Consider the following 13,230-nt stretch of genomic DNA (forward strand, 5'->3'; position numbering starts at 1 on the left):
GCAGCTCCAGTTCTTTCTTATGCTGAGGGCCTCATGCCTGGAGGCAATATGCCAGATGTGGCCGTACAAGGGCAAGATAGAGTGGAACTATCACTTCCCTTGCTGTGCTGGCCACCCCTCTTCTAATGGAACCCTAGATACCATTGGCTTTCCGGGCTGCAGGCGCACACTGCTGGCTCATGTTAAATTTTTCATCAGCCAGAACCCCCCTAAGTCCTTCTCCACAAGGCTGCTCTCAAGGAGTTCTTCTCCCAGCTTGTGTATATATCTGGGATTACCTCGACACAAGTGCAAAACCTTGCACTTTGCTATGTTGAACCTCCTTAGATCCACGAGGGCTCACCTTTTGAGTTTGTCAGAGTTCTTCTGCATGGCATCTCTTCCTTCTGTTGCATCAGCTGCACTACGGTACTTCTCAAACCACAAAAACTTGTTACTCACTTTGGTAGAAAGGGCTGTATGGAGAATTACTTTTTAGATCCTTCCTCATTCTTCATAGTTATTTCCGTATGCTCTCTTTAAAGCTTTGATTGTCTGGCTTTTTCTGACTGTATGCATATAGATGTGGGTTAAGCCAGACATATTTCATCTGCTGATGTCTGGCTGCAGTATCTGGTGGAGATAAAGCTGTTAGAGGTCAGAAGATTAGTGTTACATGGAAATCAAAGCTCATAGTGCAACTTGTTCTGCTTATTTCAGAACTGATCATAAAAGCATGGTAGACAGTGGCTTGTTATTGAAGAGTCACATTTAAAGGTGATGATGGTGATATTAATTCATCTGCAAACGTTGTTTACTCTAGTTTTTTCAGGACTGCTTATTGCTTTTAATAGCTGAAACATCAGGTTTTTTTTTTTAAATGTACTCCTGAAGGAACCATTTTAGCAGGGACTATTAAGAAGTTCATAGTCCCAAATATGTATAAAAAAATACTTCGTGTGTTTCAGTTATTTGTTCTAAGTATATTTCCTAATGAACCAGTCTAGAGTTTTGGATGTTTTTCACTAGTGTCTCCACTGCTTCCCAAGCAGCTTTGAGTTGTGGGAACTGATGACACTGGTGGGTTGGTTGGTTTTGTTGTTTGTTTTGTTTTGCTTTTTAGTACCTTCTTCCATTTTGTCAGTGTTGGATTTTGTTTTTTCAACATAGTTTTCCTAACAGAATCAAAGTATTACTTTGCACAAGAGCCAGTTCTTCACGCTGCAAGGTCAAATAAATACAACACAGTGTAACTTCATGATAAGAATTTTAGCAGTTCGCTTACTTATATGCTTCTCTTTAATTTGGGGAAAGTCAGATTAGAAATCTACATCAGGAGGTTAATGTGAGAAAAGCTTAGTGAGTAAGTTTTGGAAAAGGGGAAATTATATTTACCATATTTCTATACCCTTATTTTAAAAGTGATTCGTGAGATTTAGTTATTTAGATCTTCAACATCTTATGGAGGCTTTGTTAAACCATATAATGCTAGTTTTCTGTGAATAAGCATCTAGAGTATAATGTAAAATATGGAACAGGGAATGAATGTGGTGATAAGAAAAAATGCATCTTGATCTTCAAGATCTGAAACATCACAAAAAGACTTGTATTCTCCCTTTAAAAAACAAATCACATAGCACTCTTGCACATTCTGTCACTGCATTTGGCAGCAACAGCTATCAGTACAAGCTGGGGAATCTAAGGATAGGGTGCAGCTCTGCTGAAAAGGACTTCGGAGTACTGGTGGATGTCAAGCTGGACATGAGCCAGCAATGCGCTCTCCCAGCCCAGAAAGCCGACCATATCCAGAGCTGCATATAAAGAAGTATGGCCAGCAGGTCAAGGAGGGTGATTCTGCCCCTCTGCACTGATGAGACCTGACCTGGAGTACTGCATCTGGATGTGGAGCCCTCAGTAAAGGAGAGATGTGGACCTGTTGGAGCGCGTCCAGAAGGCGGCCACAAAAATTATCCAAAGGATAGAACACCTTCCCTGTGAGGGCAGGCTGAAAGAGCTGGGACTGTTCAACCTGGAGAAGAAGAGGCTCTGGAGAGACCTGATAGTGGTCTTTTGATGTCTAAAGGGACTCTGTAAGAAAGAAGGGGACAGACTCTTTAGCAAGATCTGTTATGATAGGATAAGGGGAAATGATTTCAAACTGAAGGGAGGAAAATTTAGGTTGGATATAAGGAAGAAGTTTTTTGCAGTAAGATTGGTAAGGCTCTAGAACATGCTAGACAGAGAGGTGGTGGATGTCCCATCCCTGCAGGCATTCAAGGTCAGGCAGTCCAGGGCTTTGTGCAGCTTGATTTAGCTGTAGGTGTTTTTGCTCATTGCAGGGGAGTTGGTCTAGATGACATTTAAGGGTCCCTTCCAACTAAAATGATTCTATATCTGGGTTTTTCTTGGATCACGGATGAAGTGGGAGATTTTTCTCAATTCTAAGTGCTAAGAGACTTATTCAGAAGTTTAGTTATGTTAACAGATGCGGCCAGTATCTTTAAAATAAATGAATTAAGGTCTAGAGAAACATGTTTTGATACTTCAGCTACATACAGGAATTAAGACTGAACTGTGAAAGACGGACTAAAGATTTTCTACTGCTTCACTTGCAGTTCACTTAGTTTTTCACTTACTGTTTCTTCCTTGTTTCAAACACAGGTTCATTAACTTCATGAAGGTGGTTTTGGTTGTTTCCCTACTGAAGTAGAAACAGAAGTGAAATGCTTTTTTTTTTTTTTTTTTTTTTTTTACGTGTAACTATTTGGTTACTGGAATGTGTCCATTCCTCTCAGTTCTTACACAACAGAGAGTTACTTAAAATTTGGATACAACAGTAGCAGATGCTGATGTGGCAACCAGACCAAACATTCTTTCCTGCTTCAGTCAGCAAAGCAAATTCTTTGTTTAAAGGTCAGAGTGGCTTAACTAGTAAGGCTGACTCATGCAGATGTGGATTGCGTGAACAGAGTGTACTGTGTTCTCCATGCACCCATGGTAAGAGTTTACTTTGAACTGATGAATTTGATGTAATCATAGGTAATAATAAAATACTGAAATTTTTGAGTTTCAATCAGGATGATAGTGACTCACTGGAGAAAGATGTATTCTACAGTTTGAAACAAATGTGCTGACATGACCTCATAAAACTGAAATCTGAAATACTCTTACAAACTATTTTTATCAGATGCATTTAAAGAAAAAGAACCTTGCCCTTTTGAAATATTATCTTCCCACAAGAAACATCTTTTCTGCTGTGGTGTTCCCATTCTGGCTTGTATTTTGTCCTCCACAAAATCACTATTTATACTTGGTTATGTACCTGTCAGTTAGAGTTACATGGCGTGTTACAATAACACTTGCATGTTACGCAAACTTTTTCTATCAATTTTTTTGTTTGATTAGAAGATTGAGTTGTGCCACTGATTCTTAATGAGCTATGGTTCTGTCATGTTGCCTGAGTGCAGTCTGTCTGAATGTGTCCACATGGACTGAAAGGCATATATTCAAACAGCTGGTGATTTCTAGTAGTTTTCTGTCCCCTTCTCCAATCCCCAGGATCATACATTGCAGGTAGTGACAGAGATTTGAAGGAACTAAGCTTTTATATTTTTTTTTTATCTTTGAAATACCTGATTCTGGAAGGTGTGAGGATAAATCAGGTGGAACTTCCAAGAAGTGCATAGTGATTAAAGAAAGACCCACAACAATAATGTTATTAACTAGTCAAATTCTTTGTCAGTCCATCTGTGTGCATTAAATTAACTAACCTTACAGAATTATTATTTTTTTCTGTAATTCTTCAGGGCCCCCATAATGTTATTCTTAGAACATGTTAGTATTTCAGTCTGTAAACTTTACCTTGTCAAAGGTTGCTTTTCTCTTACCTCAGCTAGCATACATCTTTAGCTTTGCTTAAGAATAGGTGTAGTATATGTCAAAGAACAGTTTATCTGAATTCAATGTTTTGCTATAAAATGGTAATGAAATTAAAACCAACTGAGATAAAAAAAGTCAGGAAGGAAGTTAAGGTGTTACTGTGATATTGAACTTCTCAAAAACTGCAGCTGCTTTGTCTTCTGCCATGTCTCATGTAGTTGCATTGGCTGCCCTGATGTAGGGTAAAGTATTTTCTTAGCTAAAACCCAAGATGACATAGATTTGTTTCCAACTAATGATGTTAGACTAAACTCTAACTTGTCTACAATGCCTTTGAAATGCATAATTGAGGTTATTTACCTGTGTAATCCTCATTTCGGCACAGGATGATGTCATGTCACTATACTTACATTAAGTCAAGTTTCTTGTTTTTTGATTAACCGAACGTATAGCACATTGAATAAACTAGACAAATAAGGATGTTATATTTAGTTTGAGAATAAATTGTGAAATTTAAAATGAAGAAAGTATACTTTAGAAGCTTTCACTGTCTAGAAGCTGATAAAGTTTAATGGTCTGTTTTAAGGAAGTTCTCAGTCATCTTTTTCCCTTTTATTGGTAGGTCAAAGGTTTATTGATAATTTACTGTAGGAGAATAGTCAGATGAATTACTATAATAAGTGTCTGCCTGTTAAATTGTGAGGAATTAATGATGGAAACATTGATCTGGTAAAAGGAGGGTGAAGAAACCTGAGTATTTACAGTCTATAAACCTGCAATGCTTTTTGACAAAGAATGAATTCACAATTGTAACATTCATTGTCTGCTCATTGTCTTAGTTTGCTTACATACTCCTTGCAGACATATAGGATGATACTACCGATTACAATTTTTGCTCTAAAAGTACGTTCTGCAAGGGTTGTTCTTAAAGTAATACTCCCTATTTTATTATGTTGGTGTCCAAGGTAGTTGTTAGTAGCATGGCAGTAGAGATTGAACCTTCCCAACAGTATTCTGTTACATGTTGTTGCTGTGTGACAGATGGCAGCAGAGGGGCAGTCTGTCAAAATGGTGTCGGACATGGAAATGCAGATGGAGCAAAGGTGTGTCATTGAATTCCTCCTCGTGGAAAAAATGGCACCTGCTGACATTCACTGACACTTGCTTAATGTTTCTGGAGACCAAACAGTCAATGTGAGCACAGTGAGGAGGTAGATGGTGCGTTTCAGCAGTGGCAATAGTGACAGTGGGATGCCTATATTAGTGCGAATTTTTAAAAGTGTGACAGTGCAGGCTCTTGTGCATCACAGGCATTATTGCATAGCAAATGGTGGTGACTCTGTTGAAAACTAGTGCTTGCTAGCTGAGAATTTTCTCTGTCAAATAGTGTTATTGTGCTCTTTGTATCTGTTGTAGTTTCCATGGAAATAAATAGGAGGCATTACTTTCAGAGCAACCTATTTATATATTGTGTTGCTTGTAGACAGGTAGTAGGTGAATGTCTGATATACAGAAGAAAAAATCGGTAAGAATTGTAAAAATAACTCTTACCTCTTTTGACTGGCATCTTGTTTCAATGTTTGGGTTTCTTTCTGTTTTAGAGGAAGCCCACATGTAAAGGGAACCCCACATTATAAAGAAGAACAGTGTGCTCCTTCTTTAAATGTTGAAATGAAGAAAGTGTTGGACCTGCAAGCTTCTATCACAAGGTATGTTCATTAATTGCATTAGAACTTCTATCTTTATAGCAGTTACTTGTTGAAAAGATAAGAGCAAAATGGATAGAAAGCTTTAGAAAGCTTGAGAAGGTGAAAAAGTAAATTGTTGTTTAGGAACTCTTTCTTTCTGTGCTTGCCAATACTGATACTTCGACACTATGTAAAAAAACGTACATGATACATTTATATTCAATACTACATTACTATAAAATGTGTTTGTAAATGGGCTCAAAGTATGGATTAGATATTTCATGGAGACATAGGTACACTAGAGCAGAACTGTAGGCAGAATTTCAGCATTTCCTCCAGTTGTCTGCAGACATTTCATCTGAAAGATGTTGTTTACCTCAAATTTTTGTGGTTTGTCTTTCTCTGTAGATAGACGTAACATAAGTTGGTGAAACTGCATAGCATTGGGATGGGATGGAAAAACAACAAAATGCAAATTGAAAATAGACTTCAGAGGAGGAAATGGATATTGAAATATGTGTAGTTATTGTTGGAAAAAGCTTTCCTAGGAAGCTTCAGGTTGTTATTTACATGCGTAGAGATTAACAATAGTTTTCAGAATTTCAGTGGTTGGGAATTTAGTTTTGGGAATTACTTAGGAGAAGTCCAATATCTGCTGGATTAATGATCTTAATGAGAGCACAGGAAGCATTGTGGATTGTTTACGGCCTTGGTGATGCTGGTAATTTTCTGCTACGGATGAATAATTGTCTGCAGCATTTTACGTTTATTCAAAATTAGTATGAGTGTTATCTACATCTACAGTTGTTCATGTAGCATTTAAACAATTACTCTGATGATACAGACCTGTTAATAATTTCTGATTCCTGGAATATTACAAAGAGATACTATATTTTATAAGCTTGGTATCCTACAGTCTAAAAGGCTTATGCAATTCAATTATAACTTAATTGATATAATTTCCCAACTTACGTATGCAAAAGGCAGTAATGTGATGTTTGTTACGCTATTTGATAATTCTGTGACGTTGATTTGAGTTACAGATTTTAAAGAAAATTACAAATACGTTTGTTAGTTTGCAGTCCACGTTAGAGGATCTACTTGTTGCTACTGCTGATGGATTTCTCCATCTTGTTCACTGGGATGGTATGACCAATGGAAGAAAGGCCATCAACCTGTGCACAGTTCCTTTTTCTGTGGACTTGCAGTCTTCTAGAGGTATATATATGTATTGTGTGGTCTTTTTGGTGATTATTGAAGAGATATTGTCTAATATAAAATACTGCCAGATTTGAAGCAGAGATGAGAAAAATTTGCCTTTTTTAAATGAGGACAAAACAGCCTGTTTAAATTAGCTTTTGCTGTGCAGTAGTAAATAACTGAAATGTTGTTGGTTTGCATTATCACCATGTTGACATATTTTTAAATCAGTGATATTTTCTCAGCAGGTTCATTTTTGGGATTTGAAGATGTTTACATCAGAGATATGGAGTACTGTGCCACACTTGATGGTTTTGCAGTTGTTTTTAATGACGGCAGAGTTGGTTTCATTACACCGATGTCAAGTAGATTCACTGCTGAGGTATATTCCGTTTAGTATTTATAGCACATATTCTACAATAGATATCCTTTCCCTGGTCTCCACCTCCCAGTTAGCTTTCTATTCTAACTTCTGTTCAGCTACAAAGAAATAATTAAAAAGAAAAAAAGAAAAAAGGCTTAAGAGTTAACATAAGAGCAGTACTGTATTTCAAATGCATATTTGAACTAGGTGTTTTAGGGGCAGTACCTGTCTGTGAGAGAAGGTAATTAGTAGCAGGTAGAAATTCTATTTTTGTTTGTCTGTTTCAGAATGTCATCATAGTTCTGAGGTCTTACTACTGTCTGTGACAGACAGCTTGTTTACTAGTTATAAGTGTAGTGATGCAAAGAGGTTTCTCCTGTGGCAAAATATTGTAGCTATTTCTAGCTTTCAGCTGTAATCAAGTCTAACTCTTCTCATAGTGACAAGCATATTTCTGAATTTGTTTGCTGGAAGCTATTCTAAGCTAAGCACTTTCTTACTGTAGCTCAGCCTACAAACCTTACTACATTTCATTGTTCAGTCTCATCTGATCAGCAGATGGACTAGATGATCTCAGAAGGTCCCTTCCAGCTGAGCTATTTTATTCTATTTTAATTACAAAAAGTCCAGAAGAATTTATTTACTTGGGCCCAGACTCCTTCACAGTCTTACAATACTTACAATTTCAGCTGTTGCAGATGAGAATTTTATCCTCCTGTTTTGTATTTTGCTTCCATCCTTGGTTTTTATGTAGTAGCTGGGATATCAAGTAGCAAATCACCTATGTGGTGTGCATAGGTAGCACATGAGTAGAAAGTGGCTATTAAGAAAGGAAGCACCATTTAACTCAAAATTTTATGACTTCCTTTCTTTACAGCAGCTCCACGGTGTTTGGGCACAAGATGTGGTTGATGGAACTTGCGTGGCAGTGAATAACAAATACAGACTAATGGCGTTTGGATGTGCCAAGTAAGTTTTGTAAGAGTGGGTCAGTGGAGAAAAATTATATATTTCCTTGTGTAATACAAGTACTTATTTATTCTTACCAACTTGTGTTGCAGAAGTTTAAGGATGAAAATGGTTGGTCTTCCTAGTATATTATATTGTGTCAAGAAATCAGGAGAGAAGGCCTGCTTGAACTGAAATTGCAGTTGATGCTTTTTTACAGCTTTGGGGAGAAGGAAAGTGTCTAGACTACTAGCAAGGACTGGAAATGTGCTACTGTCCCAGTTAATTTCAAAGCAGGATTATAAAGTCAATTTTAAGCAGTTAATTGTAATAATACTGAATGGAAGTAGCATTTTGTAGCGAACTGACAGATCTGTTTTGATTGGGAAAAATGTTGCCTGGGACAAAATATGGGAATATGGGAATATTTAGAAATAAAACTTAAAAAAAAAAAAAGTAGATGTTTTTATTTACTGCTCTTTCAAGTTCCTTCTATATAACAGTGTTTTAGATGGTGTAGCTTTAAAAAATATATATTGGTTTTTTTTCAGAGTATTTCATAAGACTGCATGTGTGGAGATAGGATCAGGAAAGCCAAGGCACAGGTAGAGCTAAACTTGGCTAGGAATGTAAAAATAACAAGAAGGGGTTCTACAGGTAGATAGGCAAGAGAAGACAAGTCAAGGAGAGTGTTCCCCCTCTGATAAATGAGGTTGGAGAAGTGGCTTCCTCAGACATGGAAAAAGCTGAGGTGCTCAATAAGTTCTTTGCCTCAGTCTTCACTAGTGGTCAGGCTCCCCGTGTCTGCCAGGACCCTGAACCTCGAGGTGTGGGTGAGAGGAGCGGATTTTGCCCCACTGTAACAGTGGAACAAGTTCGAGACCTCCTCATGAAACTGAATGTGTGGAAGTCCATGGGGCCGGATGACATCCATCCTAGGGTTCTGAGAGAGATGGCTGATGTGGTTGCCAAGCCGCTCTCCATCATATTTGAAAAATCATGGCCGTCCAGTGAAGTCCCCGGTGACTGGAGAAAAGGAAACATTACTCCCATTTTTAAGAAAGGGAGAAAGGATGACCCGGAGAACTACAGGCCGGTGAGCCTCACCTCTGTGCCTGGGAAGATCATGGAGCAGATCCTCCTAGAAGACATGTTAAGGCACATACATGACAAGGAGGTGATCCGAGACATCACCAAGGGCAGATCTTGCCTGACCAATCTGGTGGCCTTCTACGATGAAGTGACGGCATCGGTGGATGGGAGGAAGGTGATGGATGTCATCTACCTGGACTTCTCCAAAGCCTTTGACAGGGTCCCTCATCACATCCTTCTCTCTAAATTGGAGAGGTATGGATTTGAAGAATGGACTGTTCTGTGGGTTAAGAACTGGTTGGCTGGTCGCAGCCAAAGGGTTGTGATAAATGGTTCTATGTCAAAGTGCAGGCCGGTCACAAGTGGTGCCCCCCAAGGCTCAGTCCTGGGACTGGTGCTCTTCAATGTCTTTATCAATGACATAGACGATGGAATCAAGTGCACCCTCAGCAAGTCTGCAGATGACACCAAGCTGAGCGGTGCAGTCGATACACTGGAAGGAAGGGAAGCCATCCAGAGGGACCTGGACGGGCTGGACAAGTGGGCCCATGAGAACCTAATGAGGTTCAGCAAGGCCAAGTGCAGGGTGCTGCACTTGGGCCAGGGCAATCCCAGAAATTTATACAACGTGGGGGAAGAAGTACTTGAAAGCAGCCCTGCGGAGAGGGACTTGGGGGTCCTGGTGGATGAGAAGCTGGACATGAGCCGGCAGTGTGCGCTGGCAGCCCAGAAGGCCAACTATGTTCTAGGCTGTATTAAAAGAGGAGTGGTCAGCAGGGAGAGGGAGGTGGTGGTTCCCCTCTACTTGGCTCTTGTGAGGCCCCATCTGGAGTACTGTGTTCAGGCCTGGGGCCCCCAGCACAAGAAGGATATGGAGCTCTTGGAAAGAGTTCAGAGGAGGGCCACCAAGATGATCAGAGGGCTGGAGCACCTCTCCTATGAAGAAATGTTGAGGGAACTGGGCTTGTTTAGTTTGGAGAAGAGAAGGCTCTGGGGAGACCTCATTGTGGCCTTCCAATACTTGAAGGGAGCGTACAAACAGGAGGGGGATAGATTGTTTATGAGGGTAGGTAGCGATAGGACAAGGGGGAATGGTTTTAAACTGAGACAGGGGAGATTTAGGTTAGATATTAGAAGGAAGTTTTTCACTCAGAGGGTGGTGATGCACTGGAACAGGTTGCCCAGAGAGGTTGTGGACACCCTGTCCCTGGAGGAGTTCAAGGCCAGACTGGACGTGGCTCTGGGCAGCCTGGTCTAGTGGTTGGCGACCCTGCACTTAGCAAGGGGGTTGAGACTCGATGATCTTTGAGGTCCTTTTCAACCCAGGCCATTCTATGATTCTATGATTCTATGACTGTGATCATATAGGTCTTCAAATGTCTTATGAAGTAGTATTATTCTAGTAGTAATAACACAGTGTATTTGCCTTTGAAGAACAGTTACTGTAATACATAGATCTTAGTTTGCACTGCTATGCTCCTGATGAAACCCTAGCACCTAGTAAAAATGGAATTTACTCATACAGCTTGTAATGCAGTTGGAAGCCATAGAAATGTGTGGATTATATCTACATGTATGTTTACAGAGAATTAAGAAGTCTTGGTGTGTTAATTATTGTGATACTTTTTTTTTCCTGGTCCTCCATTGCCTTCTTAAAGCACTTTACAAAATATGTTTATAAGCTAAATATACATACAAGTGTAACTTGACATGGTATGTCTGTTCTACATACTGTGCAACAGGTTTGTAAAGATGTTGTTCTGTTGTATCTGGATGAGTTGAGTTAGTGAGAAAACAGTTTTGTATGAAAATTAAGGTATAGCACCTTTCATTAGCATCTTGAAATTGATGAGAAATTCAAATGGATTGTAGTCTAAAGTGTTTGTAATCTCTTCCAGTGGCTCTGTGCAGGTTTACACAATAGATACCACCACTGGAGCCATGCAGTTTTCTCATAAGTTGGAGCTAACACCGAAACAATATCCTGGTGAGCCGATTTTATTGCTAGAATTTTCCAGCTGTTTTTTGGGTACTGAAAAAAAACATATTTTTATCTACTTAAAAACTGTTATTTTCTGTTATCATGGATGGCATTTGTTAGATAGTCTTGTACATGTGTACTGAATTACTCTTGTGCATTTGCTCTTTTTGCTCCTTGCTTTTAATTGACTTTTGGTTGTTTCATATGTGAGTTTTTTTATTTGGAATGAATCTATAGCTTAAAGATCATGCTGCTGTCATGTTGTGCCTGTTGAAGTGTTGCAGGTCTCAGTAGTTCCAATGTGTCATCTCTATATCACTTTTCCATTACTTACTAAGAAAATGAGAGATTATTGTCAAAACTGATAACGAATGTAATAAAAGAGGCAAGAGTTAACTCGAAACAACTGACATGCAGAGTCCTAAGATTACAGAAAATATTTTTTTGAGTAATCCAGCAATCCCCTGCCAGAACTGCAGTGAACAAAAACCCAGTGGAATTTTAAGTGTAGGGTAGGGGGAAGTATTGCAGGCTTATAAGTGAGGAACATAAAAAGGGTTGAGTTGTGTCTTGAACTGAAAATGTGTATGCCTGTAAATTTCAACCAAAAAAGAATAAAAAATAGGTAAATAAGAATTTTACAGTCATGTGATGTGCCAGAGGAAGAAGTTGCAAGAGTTTTTTAGTTTGTTTTTTATTCATGTGGATGAATGCAATGAAGTGCTACGGGAAAATCAATTACTTGTTTCTCTACGTTTTGGTTTCTACTGTTGAGATGAGAGCAGTTGGAGAACATGACATTTTTTCACATGGTATTTTACTGTCTGTTTTTAAACAGATATTTGGAATAAAACGGGGCCTGTTAAGCTAATCAGATGGTCACCTGATAGCTGTGTTGTTATGGTGACCTGGGAATGTGGAGGCTTGTCCTTATGGAGTGTTTTTGGTGCTCAGCTTATTTGTACTTTAGGAGGCGATTTTGCGTGAGTATCTTTCTCTCATTAAATTTTAAAATATTACATTAGAACGCTTTATTTGTCTAATAAAGATAATTGGAAACTAATGCATTATCTTAGTTTTTGATCTTTTTCTTTTATAATTCCTTTGAATGTTACTTAGGAGTTTTGTAGTGGTGTTTTTGCCCATAAAAGCTAATTGCCTTAAAAGTAGGCTTTAGCAGACAAGTATTGCTAAAATTCCCTTGGTGCCAGTATATAATTAGTGGAGATTTGCTAACACTCCAGAAATCACAATTTAGTTTACTATAGACACTTAACAGTCACTTTCCCTTTTAGGCTTTATAGTTGAAGATGAGTGTAAATAGACAATCATGTGACAATACAAAGATAAGGTAATTTCTTATTTTGATTAAGTAATCCCAAACGCAAACTTTTTGTTGTTTTTAAGGTATCAGTCTGATGGTACCAAAAAGGATCCTCTAAAGATCAGTTCTATGGTAAGTATGAATGTAAAAATGCTGTAACACGGGGATGGCTGTTAACTTTTTAAAATGATTTGTGGTAAAACAGCTTTCCAAAAAGTAAACTGGCTTTCTTTAGCATTATTACACTTAATGAGTAAGATGTATATACCATTCTTCCTAAGTGTTCTTCCTGAAGTGTGTATTCAAAGCCTTATTTTTAATGTTGTTTGTAAAAATGAAAGCTTTTGTTGTTTTTCTTCCTTTTTTTAAATTATTATTATTTACATCTAGACCTGGGGTTCAGAAGGGTATCATCTGTGGGTGATTTATGGGAATTCTTCTCAAAACATCAAGTCTGAAAGAGATGCAAAAAATGAAGCTCACCAAAGTGGTATTCTGCAGTTTCATTTCATCAAGAGTGCACTCACTGTTAACCCTTGTATGGTAAGGATTTTTGTTTGTTGAGTTCTTCTTTGTTAAATCGATCATCTTACCATAAAGTCTTTACAATGATTCTTTGAAAATATTGCTATGAAACAATGTAACATAAAACCTACCAGTGTAAAGTGATGTGAAGATTGAAAACTGCCGTAAGGACTGTTTTTTACGCTGTTCAATTTGTTAATACAGGATCAAATGTTTTTCCTTTTTTTTTCTGTACACTGAGCTGAAGGTT

General features: G+C 38.3%; 1 protein-coding gene across 4 annotated transcripts in view; it reads left to right on the forward strand.

Moving 5' to 3' along the window:
- Positions 1-13,230, forward strand: part of RIC1 (RIC1 homolog, RAB6A GEF complex partner 1) — a 53,465-nt gene that overhangs the window by 22,000 nt on the left and 18,235 nt on the right. The window contains exons 1-9 of one of the 4 annotated variants that reach the window (XM_021379273.1): positions 2,760-2,976; positions 5,460-5,567; positions 6,622-6,764; positions 6,992-7,128; positions 7,988-8,079; positions 11,049-11,137; positions 11,970-12,114; positions 12,539-12,587; positions 12,846-12,998. In XM_021379273.1, coding sequence (XP_021234948.1) covers positions 5,530-5,567; positions 6,622-6,764; positions 6,992-7,128; positions 7,988-8,079; positions 11,049-11,137; positions 11,970-12,114; positions 12,539-12,587; positions 12,846-12,998 — 846 coding nt within the window. In that variant the 5' untranslated portion in view covers positions 2,760-2,976; positions 5,460-5,529. Of the gene's footprint in view, positions 1-2,759; positions 2,977-5,459; positions 5,568-6,621; positions 6,765-6,991; positions 7,129-7,987; positions 8,080-11,048; positions 11,138-11,969; positions 12,115-12,538; positions 12,588-12,845; positions 12,999-13,230 lie in introns of those variants that run through there. The other 3 variants (XM_021379270.1, XM_021379272.1, XM_021379271.1) reach the window with 3 other exon arrangements.

Source organism: Numida meleagris, chromosome Z, assembly GCF_002078875.1.
Source record: "Numida meleagris isolate 19003 breed g44 Domestic line chromosome Z, NumMel1.0, whole genome shotgun sequence".
Taxonomy (NCBI): domain Eukaryota; kingdom Metazoa; phylum Chordata; class Aves; order Galliformes; family Numididae; genus Numida; species Numida meleagris.